The sequence below is a fragment of the Euprymna scolopes genome, chromosome 42 (genome assembly GCF_053919585.1).
Source record: "Euprymna scolopes isolate OS-2025 chromosome 42, ASM5391958v1, whole genome shotgun sequence".
Classification (NCBI taxonomy): Eukaryota; Metazoa; Mollusca; class Cephalopoda; order Sepiida; family Sepiolidae; genus Euprymna; species Euprymna scolopes.
Window position 1 is genome coordinate 40,023,683 of NC_136523.1, and position 17,860 is coordinate 40,041,542.

The 17,860-nt window shown below is 33.3% G+C and overlaps 1 protein-coding gene across 1 annotated transcript in view; it reads left to right on the forward strand.

The window, feature by feature from the left end:
- LOC145267036 (COMM domain-containing protein 4-like) overlaps positions 1–17,860 on the forward strand; it is a 49,522-nt gene that overhangs the window by 14,902 nt on the left and 16,760 nt on the right. Inside the window, exons 3-5 of the mRNA XM_080122978.1 lie at positions 6,430–6,495; positions 13,551–13,590; positions 15,432–15,551. Coding sequence (XP_079979104.1) covers positions 6,430–6,495; positions 13,551–13,590; positions 15,432–15,551 — 226 coding nt within the window. The remainder of the gene's footprint in view (positions 1–6,429; positions 6,496–13,550; positions 13,591–15,431; positions 15,552–17,860) is intronic.

Sequence of the window (17,860 nt, forward strand, 5' to 3'; positions counted from 1 at the left end):
ATACTTATCAAAGTATTCTTTTGTACATCTACATCAAAAACACTTATAAACGTTTTGTTTTAATTTTTACATTTTTTATTTCCATACTTTGTGGACCAGGCATGTACGTAGACCCCAGACCCCACAATTTTAATGAATTTTAATGAATCATCATTATGCCAGATCAAATATACCCATTCCTGTGTCTTGATACATCTTCTATCATTATATGTGATCAGTTTTCTATAATAGTCAACCTTATAGGCGCCATTCGTGACCAGACACACACAGACGTTCAGCTTTGTATTTTATATATATATATATATATATATATATATATATTTATATTTGTTTATTTTGGTTTCGGTTTCGATTCAAACTGATGAACCCAAGTCATATGGATATATTTTTTTTTTATTTTTGAAATTGCAACTTTATAATATATAAAAAACGATAGAACATTAACTCTATAATAATATATACGAAATCTGCAAGAATTAAAATATATTTAAGCATACGTTATGACCAGGCTATGCTGGGCGTCCCTGCTAGCTTAGATAACTTCTTTTGCAGTTTTAATAAAAGAGCTGCAATAATATCAGAGTGTCTATTTACGCTGAACATCTACAGAATGCCAATATCAATATATTACATATAAATGAGTCTCCTGTGGAATTTCCACAGGTCCTGCTAGTGATATATACATAGTAGTCATCGTCAGACTGTTTCGCTGTATCACAGCTCTTCAGTGCGGCTAGACTGGCACCCATCCCGAACCAGAGTTTGAACTTGCCACCATTAAGTTGATAGTTTTTGTTCATTTCATGTTACCGGTTTTTCTGCATTGCTCTAGGCTCTCTTTATATATACTCTCGTATATTTGTTTACCAGCAATGCTTCAAGCAAACTATCTCTTCCTCTTATATATATAGGGTGGAAATATATTTTCTTTTATACCAATCCTTATTTAAGAAGCTCAATGTAATTACAGAGCAATATAGTGAATAAATGACAAAAGTCTATATTCCAAAGTTCATGATGTTGGCCATCTTATAACTAATAATATTGATTTGACATGATTTAAAATCCGAAAATTTGAAGAGAAGCTGCAAATACCTTTAATGTTTCCATTACGCCATATTTATGAAGTGATTGATTTTGCGCTACGAAACAGATATTGTCAAGAATTGTAAATGTCAACTGAATTAAAGGAACAAATTATAAGATGGTTAACATCATTAACTTTGTCATTTATTCACTATATGTATATATATATATATATATATATATATATATATATATATATATATATATTAATGAAAACAAAGGGATGTAGTGTTTACCTGATATACATAATGGTAAACCTCAAACTAATATAAATACCAATATTTATATATTGATAATTTAATCCCAACTGAATTAAAAAAGCTCAATACGCAATAGAGAGTAGAGCTTATTATAAGAGAAAAAAAATTAAAACTGTAAGTTGAACTTTACAATCAAAATTTATTGTTCGACTGAATACTCCAAACAATTTACAAAGTCCTTATTCTGCGGAGTTTCAAAGAATACTATTCTTTTTATTCTTCTCATTAGAGGACATAAAGAAATCAGCAAATTATATTTGTAGCAATGCTAGAATTTGCTAGATAAGGCATTAAGTTATAAATTGCCAAATAAAAAAATGAAAAAATATTGGATATGTAAAAAAAAAAAAAGAAACTAATATAAAAACAAACCGCACATAATATTTCAGCTTGAATGAAAATCCTCTCAAGTTGATCCGAAATGCAAAATAGTTCTTTAGAGAGAATGGGTTCCAAAATAAGTCCAGCATGACGATGTATATAATCCGATTGGAAAGTCTTCAAAACAGCTGAAATAATGAAAATTGCTTTTTTTCCGGGTAGTGCAGTAGCCCAAAGAGAAGTCTGTCCCCAGTCAAATGGGACCATGGCCTACTATACATACGGCCCCGTATGTTACATGAGAGGCCACGTTTCTAAGAGGCCATTGTTTTTATTATGGAAAACTGTGTTAGCTCGAGCCGCATACAACGTTGAAAATTTCAAAGGGAAGTAACTCAAAAGTAGTTTATATTAACTCTTGAAATAATGAATAATAAACTTTTATTTAAATATTTTTATATTATTTCATTCTTAAAATACATGTTTTTATTCATATAAAATGTTTTTCACCGCTTTTATTCATGTTAATTTACAGAACAAAAGTACAGTAGAGTAACCTCCCTTGATTTTTTTTCAAAGACATAAGCGATCTTTATGCCTACAACCATTTTTGCGATCTCTACTTGTTGAATTTTTCTACCCGTGTTAAATATTGTAAAAAAAATATATTATCTTTTTTAAAATATTGTTTAAGTTTTGTTATGATTTGCTTAACAAAATGGTGAACAAATGCGTTGCATTTGGCTGCAAAACTGGTTATAAAAACCACGAAAATCTATCAACTTTCTATTTTCCACATGGCAAACCCGACCTGTTTGAAAAATGGACAAAATTTGTAAATCGTGCTGATTAGATTGCAACAAAAAATTCAGTTTTATGTATAAAACATTTTGAGGAAAAATTTATTTTAAAAGGAAAAAGAAATAAGTTAAATTGGTCCCTACATCCAATACGAACAATTCATTCACCGTTAGTGAATATTAAGCCATCTCTTCTACCTACATCAAACACAATGAGAAAAGCCCCAAAGGATCGAAATTACCAAGATGGTAAACTACCAAATTTTCTTTCAGCAGATATTATTATGAGTTTCGAAGATTTGGAAGAAACATGGTTTTGCCCCACTGGTTTCAGTTTTGAAAAATATGTATGGATTTTCTGGATAGATTTTGAGACAAATTTTCCATTACTGAAAGAGTGCATTCAGATTGACAACAATTTACACGTTCAACTTCAGTATTATGGAAATTCAATACCATTACCACATTGGTTTGTGAAGGGTCACAATGCAAAACTTACAAGGTATAGCATGTTCGAAAATTTCCCCTCTTATATTCAAAACATTGTAGCAGAACCTCCAAATTCCATTCTAAAAGAACTATACAAATTTCAACATTTTAAACCTAAGGGTCGCCCTTTATTTTCTGTTGAACAAATCAGATTCTCTTTATTATTGCGCTATACTTCTCCTTAAGCATATAAACTACTGGTTGAGCAATTACCATTTCCTTCATTTTCTTCATTAGAAAAAATACAAAAAGGTGATGTAGAATCTATAACTGCTGTAAAATCTCTCTTGGGAAAAGGTAAACTTTCTCAGGATTGTATCTTGATGTTGGATGAAATGTACCTTCAAAAGGGAACTCAGTTTCATCGTGGGAAGTATGAAATTGGCAACTTATATAAAAGTATCATATTTATGATTTCAGGGTTGAAGGAGACAGTGCCAACTGTAGTTAAAGTCTGTCCTGAAGTGACTGTTACTGGTGACTGGCTCTCTCAGGAGATAATTGCATGCATTGTACAACTTTTAAATGCAGGATTTAATATAAGGACTGTAGTTGCAGACAACCATTCTGCAAATGTAAATGCCTTTAAAATTTTATTAAACAAATTTGAAGGAGATAAAAAACATTTTATTAATTATCCAGATTCTCGAAACTTTTTTTTTTCTTTTTTGACACTGTTCATTTGTTGAAGAATATTCGAAACAGTTTACTAAACAAAAGTTTGTGTTTCCTTCTTTCGATTTCAATATTTTGGACCTTCATTTGTGTTCCCAGTCAGGAGTTTTATCTTGGTCTGATATACATAAAATATATGACAAGGACAGGGTTTTGGATGCTACGTTACGAAAAGCACCAAAACTAACTTTCAAGGCATTACATCCCGATGACAATAAGCAAAGTGTCAATTTGGCTATTGCTGTATTCCATGAGGCAACAATTGCTGCTTGTAAAAGCTACTTTCCAGAACGGACTGACATTGCACATTTTCTTAAATTGATATGGTGCTGGTGGATTATAGCCAATTCTAATCAAAGATTTACCCCTAATTTTTTGAATAATGCTGCTACTGCAAGTGATGATAAAATCAACTTTTACCAAACATTTCTAATGAGCGGAGGGAGATTTATAGCAGTGAAAAGATTTTAATCTGTAGATCCCTTTTAAAAGAAAATATTAACATTTAGCAGGAAAACCTCAATCCATTGTTAAAGAATGAAAATTATAATCTTCTGGATATTCTGTCCAAACATGAGTCAGAAATAAATGAACTATGTTTATCACCTGACAGCAAAGAGGTAGCATATTCAATTGCTGGTTATGTTGTAAAAAAATTTTTGAAACGCTTTAACTGTGATATTTGTTCTACTTTTATGGTTGACAATGATACGGAGATCACTGAGAATCATTATCTTAATTTATTATCTCGAAGAGGTTTGACAATTCCATCCACTCAGATTGCTGAATTTATTTGTTCTTGCTTTGCAATTTTGGAGTTTTCTTCTCAATTCGTTGAAAAACATGGTCAGTCTGCAAATAGGAAGTCTGCAGAAATAATTTTAAAAACTTATTCGCAAAAGTATGTATTTACACGTGAGAAACACATTGAAAAAGTACATAAATTTGCAACAAAAATTGTTATAAATATATTCTATAACAACAAGCAAAAACTTTCTTCAGATGAAATTAGAAAGGATTCATTAAAATATTTTTAAAAAGCGGCAACGATCAAAATAAAAGTGAAATTTACTGTTGAACATTTACCTTTATTTACAATTTTTATTGAATTTCTTGTGCTTTGTAAAGATACTTTAAAATTCCTCTTGTAAGAAAGATAGCAGTTAATGATTTGATAATTTTGTAACAGAGTGAAAAACAATTTACTTCCTTTCAAATCTTTATATTCATGTGTTTTGTAAATATCTTGATATTCTTAAAAAAAAAAAAAGATATTCTAATAAAATCTTTAAATAACAAATAACCTGTTGTAGTCAAAGCAACATTTTTTGTCATATTTATAAACAAAAGATTATTGGGAAGGTCAGGGGAGACAACTCAAAATGAATTTGTTTTTGTTTTGTTGTGTATTATAAAGAAATAAAATGGAAAAATGCATCTAATTAATGGAAACATTTTACTTTGGACGGGATAACAGTAAAATATGTAAGTAGAATTCATTTAAGCATTATTTCAAATATTAAAACCTGAAATAATTATTTAATTATCTAAGCATTAACATCTGAAATAATGTTTGAATAGAAATCAATTTCTGAGTTACCTCCCTTTGTCTTTGTTTCAATGGCCGCTTAGAAAATTGCCTCTCAATGTGACATATACGGCTGTATTATTATAGTAGGCCATGATGGGACCTAATATTAAAAAGAGAGAAATCCAGTATGCAAACCTTCATCATTGGCTTGATTAGAAAAAGTTTAATGGAACAATATATTTTTTTTTTTTTTTTTTTTAACAAAGGCTGTTTAAAAAAATATCTGAAGAAATTATAAGTATCAACATAGAATTTGTCGTATATTTAGAATTACACTTATAAAAAAAAAAACACAGAAAAATCTTTATGATGTACATACTCGTCACAGAACGAAGATGTCATATTCTAAAAATCATGTAGGTTTGGCTAGTAACTTTTCTATTTTGCTAGTAAACGAAAATTTAGTTGTCAAAAGTCAACTGAAGATAAATTTGTCCGTAGAGCCCTGTTTAAGCAAGAAAGCAAGCAAGCAAGCCCTGGTGGTCCAGTTTAAAAATTAAAATTTGTTTTATTGCATTTCACCTCAAACAAAGCATAGTGCCACTTTGCTGTAGGAGCTACTATCTGGGGCATAATTGCAGGGACACTATTTAGGGAGTTGAGCAGCAAGATATCTGTTCACATTACACTTGGATTTCTGCATGTCAGTACAGTTTGGGGAAACAGGAACTTGGATGCGAATTCCAAAGCCTAGTAGTTCTGGGAATAAACTATTAGAATAGAAGGCTTTCTGGTATCTGGGGAATCTCTACTGTGTAGGGGTGAGATTTTGCTATTTGTCGGGGGTATTTATGTCGAGGGGGATACAAGGGTTTGTAGTTCGTCAGAGCATCCACCATTAAAATACTTGTAAAATAGGCAGAGGGATGCAACATTTCATTAATGGGACAGAGGCTGACAGTTCAGGACTGATTATGTTAGCGACTCTCTTTTGAACCCTGTCCAGGAGTTAGAGACTAGTAGTAGGTACTCCAGCCCAAATATTGCAACAATACTCTATACATGGGTCAATAGTGACCTTGTAGAGGTATAGGATACTCCCAGGCGTAAGTAACTTTGTGGCATGGTAGAGAGAGCCCACTTTCCTCGATGTTTGTTGTTCTTACTGTTTTTTTTTCTTTTTTTAAAGAAACAAAAAAAAATGTCAACACGTTATTTTTTTATCAAAAAAAATAATTTATTTTTATTTATTTTTTTTTTTTTTTAGACATCAGTGAAGATGCGTCTCCTCTGCTCTCAAGTGATCCAAAATATCCTCGGTTCCGAGATTGACGTAAGTTTCCATGTGAAAGATGGTCTCTATTTGCCATGACCTTTTCTCTTTCTCCTCCTCTTTTTTTTTATTTGCCCATCTTATCTGTTTATAGTTTCTGAAAATATGCATTTGCTTATCATTTAAGGTTGCCATAGTCAGTGTCACAGATTTTTTTTTATGCAAATCGCTCCAGACCAGGCAAGAAGCCACTTGATATAAGGAAATAAATAAATATATATATATATATATATATATATATATATATATACCATTTCAAGTTCAAAAACTAGCCAACGATATGTATAAGATGGATAGATTCCAATCTAGAAAACAGCAATTCTCCTCCCTTTGTCAGAAATCTATTGCTCATTGAATATGAGGTCTAAAGGACAAAAAAGGGAAGTGAGTTATAAGACTGCTTACTTAACCATCCTGGTGCTCGTGCATCGTATGAACTGGAGGTCGGTAATTGTGCATATTACAAACCAGATTTCTCCTAAATGTCCACTTAGGTTCGACTTGTACTTGACGACACCACCAGAATATGCTAAATATAGCTAAAAACGCCTTGAAACCTGTTCAAATTTTGATACTTGACTTTTGCATTTTAAACTTTAATGCAAGCAATTATATATAAAAATAATTTTATAAAATCAACAGTAGGTTCTCTACAGTGCAATGTAGACTACAATGTATTGTGAACTAAGCCATTGCAGGAAGTTATGTGAAGCTTCCTTCCGGTGCACAGTGGTGTGTTCCCGACTAAAGCAGGTATCAATTGATTTGCATGACAAATGGACAATTTTACCGATTTTGATAACAATAAAAAATATCGAAAGTGTGGGACATTCGTTAATCCTCATTCAACCTCGGGCAATGCTGGGTTTCCCTGCAAGCATATATATATATATAAACATTGCTACTAGTTATAAAGAACCAGATGCATTGGGCGGATCATCTTGTCGGGCTTGATGACTATCGACTCCCAAAAGAGTTGTTTCATGGTGAGCTCCTTCTTGGCAAAAGACCCCAACACAAGTCCAAAAAACGTTTTCGTGATAGCATCAAGGAGAGGTTGGTTAGCTTTCATGTCCATGTTGACAATTGGGAGTCCCTAACATCTGATCACAAGCAGTGAAGGGCACTGATATACAGGGGTGCAGAACACTTTGAAGCAGCCAAGATAGACCAAATGAAGCTCAATCATGGAGATCTTTGGATCTGTGAGGTGTGTGACCGGGCTCTGTTGTCCAGGGTGGGTCTTGTTAATCACGTGAAAGTGCACAATGATAGAGTTCAAGTGTTAGCCCCAGGTTGTGGGCCCCTTGATTTCTGAGAACTTCGACTGAAGTAAATAAAACAAAAAAGGGAAAATGATAAAAGTCCCGTTGCTGTTGGTTTCATCCAAACCAATTGCTGCCATCGATATCATGTCTGCTTTAGGGTATGCAAGTCGATGGCAGGACTGAAAAGTCATCTTCGGGCATATGGACACTCAGTGACTGGGAGGGTGGCACTCATCTGACAAGACGTCACAATCATCATCATATATATATCTTTCCCACAGAAGAGACGTAGCGAGCCTGTTGTTGTTCTATTGTTATTTCCATGGCAAGTGCTCGTCTGAGCTCCATTCTCTGTTCCCCCCCCCCTCGCCAATCTTTTTAAAAAAAACACCCGACTAGCTGAAACCACCGTCAATAATTTTCCCCACTCCTTATCTGTGCCTAAATCAAAACGTAGATTCCATGAACAAAGCTTCTTTCTTAGAACTGCACGCCTGTGGAACTCTGTTCAACTTGCCTGTTTCCCTCCCGACTTCAACCTGGATGTCTTCAAGTCCAACACAAACAAATTCCTGATGAACTGCCCCTCTAAGTAATGACACATTACCAATTCTCTAATACTATTGCTACACTATCCCATTGATTACTGTACACACAATAACCCTTATCCTCGAGTGGCCATTGGGCTTTGATAAGTGGTGAATTCCATGTAAAAAAAAAATTATATATATATATATATATATATATATGTACAGAGAAAGACAGAGACCGAAAGAGAGACGTATATAAAATATTTCTTTTGGTTTGTCTGTCCATTCAACTTCTGTTCTTCTGGACTGATCTGGCTGAAATTTTTGTATAGTTCTTTGTTATGATAAGGCGCAGCGGACTAAGTATTATGGTGTCCATTTGATGTACAGTTATTGATTAATAGTAGGATTAGTATTTAATGCAAAAACGAGCACAAATTTAATCATTTTTTTTAACGGACTAAAGTCTATTATACATGGTGTCCAAAAAGTCACTAAAGGGTTGAAAATCTTTATCATTTTGCCATTAATGATTTTCTATTTTTTTCTCTTTCAGATATTTTACAGATAATATTTTAGAAATTATGGCTAAGTATAGCATTGAACAACGGTGCATACGGTGAGAGTCACCATGAAGCTTCTCAGGCACACAATCTTATTCGATGATGGGAAATGACGAGGCAGCCGCTCTATCATGCTCGTAATTACGAAGTTAAGACATGTTAAAACAATAGAAAACCAATGTAATAGCACGACATGTGTGAGTTAAAAACAATATATATTATATAGACAGTCCTTCTGAGGACAGATATAATTTTCTGCATCTCACAAGGTAATATATATATATATATATATATATATATATGTGTGTGTGTATACACATATATATATTGTAAGAATTGAAATTGATTTGACTTGCCGGGAATGGGTCGGAGGGAAGAAAAGACACTGAATTGCTGTTTGCCGTTACTGAGAAACTGGGTGTCTATTTCCTACTAAGTTAAATAGACATTCTAATCTCGTTGGAAATCATGTTGGAATTCTTGCCACTGAGAGTTAGTATGTATAAAAGGAGTTGTCTCACTACAGGTTAGTGATTAGTTAAGAAGCTAGTTACCTAGCGTCTCTTAGACTGATTACCTCGTTACTGTTGTTCGGCAAACGTTACCTGTTAATTATTACCTTTACAAGGAAAGAAAAGACTGCTTGTAAGCAACGTCACCATTTCGTTGCAAGCCCTTACTGCCTTTTCTTACACCCCTTCTTCTTGTTGGTAAAATAATCCCGACAATATACATATATATATAATTTGTGCTATCGAAGTTTAACCATCGAATTATTACAACACAACTGCAGCCTTGCATGGTGATAATAATCAAGATATATACATGGATATAGTTTAAAAAAAATGATAAGCAATTATAGAAGTATGCATCATGACTATGTGAGCTATAACTGCAAAGAATGTGTTACTAAATAGCGCGTTAAAGATAAGCTTATTTTTAATCTATATTTGTAAGCTCTGTGTATGCGAAATGATTAGATCAGCGTGCCTCGCATCAAGTAAACTAAACAAATACCACTTGTTTAGAGCCTTTTCTGTGGTTGAGAAACTGCATAACCTATTGTCCTCATAAAGCGTGTTCGTGTTAAAATTAGACAACATTATTTCTTTCTATGGCAATGTCAAACGGCTATCATGTTCCCCAAACTTAACTAACCCTGACTTTTTCTTGTGGGGATATCTTAAAGAAAGAGTCTGTTAACAAACTCGAAACCCTGCAAGAATTGAAGGAAAAACATCAGCAATGAAATAAGGGAGTTAAATCGCAAGGATTCTGCAATTTGTCATGAATAACGTTTTGGAAAGAGCACAAATACGAGAAGCTGAAAATGGCCGCAATATTTAAGACATTGTTTTTCATAAATAAAGATTGTTTCGATTTTTGCATTTTTAATAAAAATTTCTCGATGTCTTAGTTCGATTGTATTAAAATTACAGAAAGATATCATCAAAAAAAAAAAAAAAAATCTATTTATGTTCAAAATCCTTCAGTGAATTTTTGGACACCCTGTATATTGAAATAGTAAAAACTTCTACACAAGGATCTAATTGTCCTCTTTGTCAAATATCAGGTTTTTCAAATCCCTTGAAACACCTACTTGAAATATATTATGGAACACGGTCATCATGCACATTAGATCATTGTATTGAAGTTTTGATTTTTTGGCACTCGTACAGTTTAGTCAAGACATTAAAAAATGAAAAGATCGAAAAAAAGTTATATTGTACATATCTGTTTTGGACTGAAGATCTCCGAAAAAAAATTTAATTTAATTTGATTGAGTAATTTTTTTTTTTACAGCGGAAAAACACGTTCTTATGAGACGCGTTAAAGTCAGCCATTATGAAATTTGCTGAAGACGAACAACATGCCACGGGGAGATAACTCAATGTAAAGCGCCGACACGCCCTCCCCATCTTTAATTCTAGCTTTTCTTCCTAAAAATCGAACCTTTTGCTCGGTATCGTAACAAATTGTTTTTTCGCTGTAAAAAAAAAAACTACTTGATGAAATTAAGTGAAATTTTTTTTCCGGAGAACTTCGTTTCATAACGGATACATGAAATATAACTTTTTTCGATATTTTCATTTTTTAATGTCTTGACTAAACTGTACAAGTACCGATTTTTCAACTAAGATTTATTATTGTAAATACAAATTTATGGAAAATCACTTGTTTTTATTTTCCGTTCTGAACATTAAAAAAAAATTGTTCAAATGCCTTTAATTTTTGGATGATAGCGATTTCATTCACTGAAAATTCAAATTTCAAAATAAACTAACAAAAAAAAATCTCGCATCGACGTTCGCTTTCATAGGCGTCTTTTTATTCACGTCCTCAGTGCAGATATTAGCAGATATTTGAAATTAAAAAACACAAAACATACTTTCCGTCAAAAAAAACAAAAAAAAAACAGCAAGGGAAATAACTCCTTAAATAGTTTCAAAGTTATTTCCCTTGAACCTTTACAATTAATAAATATAGAAATAAAAAATTAAGAATAAAATCAATAACATCACTCAACAATTGAAAATTAAAAGGAAACACAGCTAATAACTGTCATCGATGTGGCGAAAATTTTATGGTCAACCGAACTGTACGGCTTATCAGCTGTATTTCTCCTTAATTTTCGACTTTTGAACAATTCTTGAGACCTCATGGGGTTACCTGATGACATTTTTAAAAAAATTCTTTGGTACTGGTCGCGATTAGAGTTCCCTGCCGAACACCCTAAAAAAACATTGACTTCTCCCTTAGTTGCCATAGTAACTAAACGATCATGAATTTTTATCGACTTTGTTTTACTATATATGAATATTGAAATAAAAGACATTACTACACATTTATTAATAATGTCTCACTTTTAATCACTTTTATCGACTTTTTTTTTTACTGTTTTACTGTTTATGTGTAACTTTTATCGACTTTTTCTTTTCTTTTTTAAATAGCATTTTCTTTTTTAAATGACTACGTTTTACTGTTTATGTCTCACTTTTTTTTATATTGTACTAGTGCACTTATTGATCCGTGCTGAAATAACGTTATTATTTAAAAAGCCATTCTTAACATGGGGAGGGTGTTTTGTACCTATTCTCTACTTTAACCTTACAATTGAATAAAAAAACATTAAACTTTAATTAAGCTTAGAAATACGATTTAAAATATAGCGCGGATCATAAGTGCACTAGCACCCATTTTTTTATTAATAAATGTTTAGTAATTATTTTTCTTTTAATATTCATAAACAGTAAAAACGTCGTCATTTAAAAAAGAAAATGCTATTTAAAAAAGAAAAGAAAAAGTCGATAAAAGTGACACATAAACAGTAAAAAAAAGTCGATAAAAGTGATTAAAAGTGAGATATTATTAATAAATGTGTAGTAATGTCTTTTATTTCAATATTCATAAACAGTAAAACAAAGTCGATAAAAATTCATGATCGTTTAGTTACTATGGCAACTAAGGGAGAAGTCAGTGTTTTTTTAGGGTGTTCGGCAGGGAACTCTAATCGCGACCAGTACCAATTCTTTTTTATGTTTTGATACAATTTTTTTTTTTTTTTCGGTAAAAACCGGTTTACAACAAAAAACTTATCCAAGTAGGTAGAAGAGTAACTTATCTTGCCTTAGGTAACATTTATTTTATGCGGAAAATTTGCTGCTATGTCCAACGATGGTTATCAACGTACTTAAAAAAAAAAATAAAAAAAATATGGAACAATAAAAACAAGAAAGAAGCAAGAAATGACCGTCTATAAGAAAAAGTTCACACGTCTGCACCATCGGACACCGAATCTTCCACTGGCAAAATAACAAAAACTTTAAAAAAACAAAAAACAAGCGGGATCTTCCCAAACCAATCAGCAAGTACAATTCAGTCACGTGATACAACAATCATCATCAGAAATAGATAGAAAAGTAGGAAATGGAAAAAGAGAGGAAGAAAGATTAAGCAAGAATAAAATTCCAATAATTTGTTGCATTTTTTTTTTTTTCATTTTTGACTTCACTGTAAAATGCACCCCCCTCTCTCCAAAAATATGCACAAAATTAAAAACAGTGAACAAAATATATACACTTTTTATAGACTCTTCGTTTTTGATTGAAAATTTGGAAGAAAATTTTTAAAGATTTATTCATGAAATCTTTAGGTGTGGATTCGTTAGGTGAGTGGAGGTCATTGTTGGACTTTGGTGGAGGTTTAGGCATTTGTGAGCTAGTGTGAAGGTACAATTTTTTTAGTTTTCAATTAGGAGATTTGGAGAGTGCAAAGCAAGGGCAGGCAAACACAATTTCAGGACCAGTCTGAAAATCTCATAAACAGTTTTTTTTTTTTATTTTTCTTTAAAAATTTTTTTTGTTAAATAGATTTAAGAAAATTATAATGACACGAAATACATTTTTTTTTTTTAACACAAATTAGAGATTACAAAGAAAATTTGTTTTTCGTAACAGCCTAAATTTTGAATTTTTCAAATGCATGTTTATTATTTTTTTGAAAGTTTTTGTTACACATTTATTGAATTAAACTATGATAAATTATAAACAGAATGTACTGGTGCACACTCTCCAAATGTCCCCATGGAAAATTTTAAAAAAGTATCTTCGCAATAGTGCACAAGTGCCAAAGTTTGTGCTTTTTAATTGATTCTTTTTAATCAAATATGTATTTTTCGTTTTTTCTTTTTCCAGTATGAAAAGGTCCAAAAAATTACGGCGGATGCAAAATTTGGTAAACTAATTTTTTTTTCTATTCCTCATCATCACTATTATTATTTTTATTATTGTTTTTATTATTATTATTATTTTATTGTTTTTATTGTTATTATTATTATTTTTATTATTTTTATTGTCATTATTATTTTTATTATTGTTTTTATTTTTATTGTTTTTATTATCATTTTATTGTTTTTTATTATTGTTATTATTTTTTATTATTTTTATTGTTTTTATTTTTATGTTATTATTACTAGTATTATTTTATTATTATTATTGTTTTTATTATTTTTTGTTATTTTTATTATTATTATTATTATTTATTATTATAATTATTTTTATTGTTATTTTTGTTATTATTTTTATTATTTATTATTTTTATTGTTATTTTTATTATTTTTATTATCATTTTTATTATTGTTATTATTATTTATTATTATTTATTATTATAATTATTTTTATTGTTATTTTTATTATTGTTTTACAGTCTCTATTTATTTCAGGTTAGGTATGTCACTATATTTGGTTTAAACGAATCTTAAACTTAAATTTTTTTATGGAAATCACTCGAGACAAGACACAAAACCACATGATTTACGGAGCTAATAAGAACGAAAGCTGATTATTGCAAAGGCAGGAGATGCCTATTGACCTTAGTCTTGAAAAGACCAAGACTGTAGGTCGAAAGGAAACGGTTATCAGCAAGAGAGCTCCACAACCTTGCAGCCTTTGGAAAGAAGCCACTGGAATGAGAAACTGCATTACAATGAAGTATTAAAACAGTGATATAATGAAGACCAGTAGACCAACGAGTCAAACGAGCTGGAACAAAGGAAGCAGGAAAAAGATCAGACAATTCTGAGGAACACGTGTCATAATAGTATCCGTAGAAAAGACTGAGACTAGCAACTTCACGTCTTTGAGAGATTTGCAGTTGTAGTGAAGGAGAAAGTGTAGGGTCAGTCAAATTACAGATATGTTTCTGCACTAGTTTTAAAACTAAGAGTGATCGACCCGGATGATGAGACGAGATTTAGAGAATTTCTGAATTCCCTCCTGATCAGTTCTTCTACACCGCCACAACAAGAATGTCATGGCTGACAGAACAAGAGCATGCTATCCCTGTGGTTTGAACACATGGTTTAAATACATGGTTCTGCTCCAAAATTCTATACAGATTTCCAAGATAAACCTGAAGAAGGTCACATTGGCCGAAACATGAGAATAATACTCGAAATGAAGACCGTATAAATAACAAATTATCAATCCTTATCTCAAAAATTTGGAATTTTTTATTTTTTTAATTTTTAATTTTTTTATTTTTTACACAGTGATCACCACTTATCAAGGCCCGGAAGCCACTCAGGGATAAGGGTTATTGCAAGTACATTACGTTAGTGTGGAGATTTGATGAAGTGTTTACTTAAGGGGGGGGGGCGGTTCATTAGGAATTTGTTAATGTTGGACTTGAACACATCCAAGTTGTAGTCAAGTGGGAAGCAGGCAGACGGAACAGAGTTCCACAGGCGTGCAGTTCTAAGAAAGAAGCTTTGTTCATGGAATCCACGTTTTGATTTAGGCACAGATAAAGAGTGGGGGGAAATTTTTCACAGTGGATTCGGCTAGACGGGTGTTTTTCGTGAAAGATTGGCGAGGGGGGGGGACCAGAGATTGGAGTTCAGACGAGCACCTGCCATGGAAATAACGATAAAACAAGGATAGGCTCGCAACGTCTCTTCTGTGGGAGAGAGGTTGCAGGGTAGAGAAAAGGGCATCCCCCACTAAGCCACGAAGTCTATTTTGTACTCTGTCAAGGCAGGATAGGCTGTTTTTAACAAAATTTTTTTCTTTCTGCAGATATTGGTGATATCAAGGCGAGCATTGTTGCTCTGACGTTTATCATCACGAGTGCTGCCAAACATGATTTGGACAGTGATACTCTGTCGAATGAAATGCAGCAGCTGGGTCTACCTAAAGGTCAGTTATGCACAGTTGTTATAGTCAAGTTCATGTTGTTTGTTTTTTGGTTTTGTAAGTGGCTAATTCAATAACAGCAATTATGACAAATCCGAGAGGAGTTAGTGAATCAGATTTCAGAGTAACAAAGGATGAATATTATGTGTTTTTGAACATTTAGTTTACTTGTTAGGTAAAAAAAAAAAAAAAAAACCTGTACAGAGAGGCTTTAGATGCTCGAGGATAGTGCCTAGCAGGAATTCAAATTCACTTTTTTGTGTTTTAGTGTTCTTATCCTTTAAGGGGATGGGGCATCCTACCAGATACTAGACATTCACCCACAATTTCAGTCACTCCAACCGAGAGATCTTTTTTTGATTCTAACTGTTCCTTTGAGTGCAATTGTTTGTGTTTGATTTGCACTTGGTTCACCGGGTATATTCGACAGGTAGTTTTTGGAATTATTTTTCATGAGTCTGGTTGCTCCTATAATTACTGGAATGATGGGGATCTTCCTAAGATTCCTGTTTTTCTTTTCATCTCGTACATAAGGTTTTGGTATTTCGTTATCTTTTCTTACTGCTACATTTGATATTTGACTTTTTACAGATGTTTCAGTGGAGATATTTACTACATAATTCATCTAGTCTGGTGGAGTGTCCAGCTTCGTTCTGTTACTCAAGGTAACATCACTTGGAGAAGGTGCAACATTCCTTGTAAAAGCCAATGTTGGTTAGCCACACTGAAGAGATCCTATTTGGGCTGAAAATATTATGTGATTTTGAATATTTAGTCAGGGTTTACTTGTAGGGAAAATATCCTCAAGCCAGGTTGTCCTGACGAACCCTTGTAGAGAGAGACCTTAGACAATCAAGGATAGTGTTTAGTGGGCATTTGAGTTGCCTCCAGGTGGGCGTTCAAGTTGCCTCCAGGTGGGCATTCAAGTTGCCTCCAGGTGGGCATTCAAGTTGCCTCTAGGTGGCATTCAAGTTGCTTCCAGGTGGGCATTCAAGTTGCCTCCAGGTGGGCATTCAAGTTGCCTCCAGGTGGGCATTCAAGTTGCCTCCAGGTGGGCATTCAAGTTGCCTCCAGGTGGGCATTCAAGTTGCCTCCAGGTGGGCATTCAAGTTGCTTCCAGGTGGGCATTCAAGTTGCTTCCAGGTGGCATTCAAGTAGTCTCTAGGTAGGCATTCAGCCAGATTGCGCACTGACCTGAATATTTTCATGACAGTTTTCTGAGCTTTGCTACTTCCGTGCTGGCTTATGACACATTGGAAGTCAATATTTTATTTGTGACACTGTCATCAGACGATTGCCTTACAATTGTTAATGGACTCTTTCTATCCAGTTTGATTTTTTATTAGCTTCCTTCTCTTGGATGCATTGCCTTCGCCATAGCTGAGGAGTTCCATGTACCCCATGCACCGTAACCCTCCAGAATATCAGAGAGAGCCTAACAGGTGCTACTCCTTGCCCAAGGGTGACCTGGAACTGTCCAAGGCAAGGGCATTCATCATAACTGCTTACTTGAATGCCTAGTATTCCCAATTGGTCACCCATCTGGTACTGACTAAAGAGTACATGGTGACTTCCTTCAGGATGACTTAACAGACCATGGATACTCACTATAAGGGTGCCTGCATGTGAATTTTTTGTAGCAAGAGTTGTGTAATCTGCAACCACACCTCTCCTGAGTTGGCATTGTTAAAGACTCGTGGCTAGTGGAGGTTTAGGACGACTGAAAACAATGCCGAAATAAGCGGAGAGAACATGCAATGCCTGGAATTCTCAAATGGTCACCCATCTGGTATTAGCCAGGCTCAACGTTGCTTAACTTCCATGATCTGACGAGAACCGGTGTGTCAACGTGACTATGCCGTATATAAGAATTGGCGCAGAGCGAGCATCATGTATGTGGTTTTGGACCAGCTAGAAAATGCCAAGTGTCGATCTGCTTTGTGAACATGAGTAAAAAAAAAAAAAATCGTCTAAATTGATTTTCAAGTCAAATGGTATAAAATTTCATTTTTTTTTTGCAAATTGTGGAAGCAGCTTATCTTCATCGCAAACCTCAAGAATGGATGAAATTTTCTCAAACATTGCGACGTTTTTACTCTTCCCTTTCCAGGCATCTACGAATTTTATAATGTTTGTATTTGTTGAAGCTCGATATTGACGTATATAAGAATTGGCGCAGAGCGAGCATCATGTATGTGGTTTCGGACCAGCTAGAAAATGTTTTCAAACTTAAGATGGGCAAAACGGATTCCCCCAAAGCAAATGACAACGAATCACTTTTGCCAAACATCAAAACCTCGAACGACAAGAGG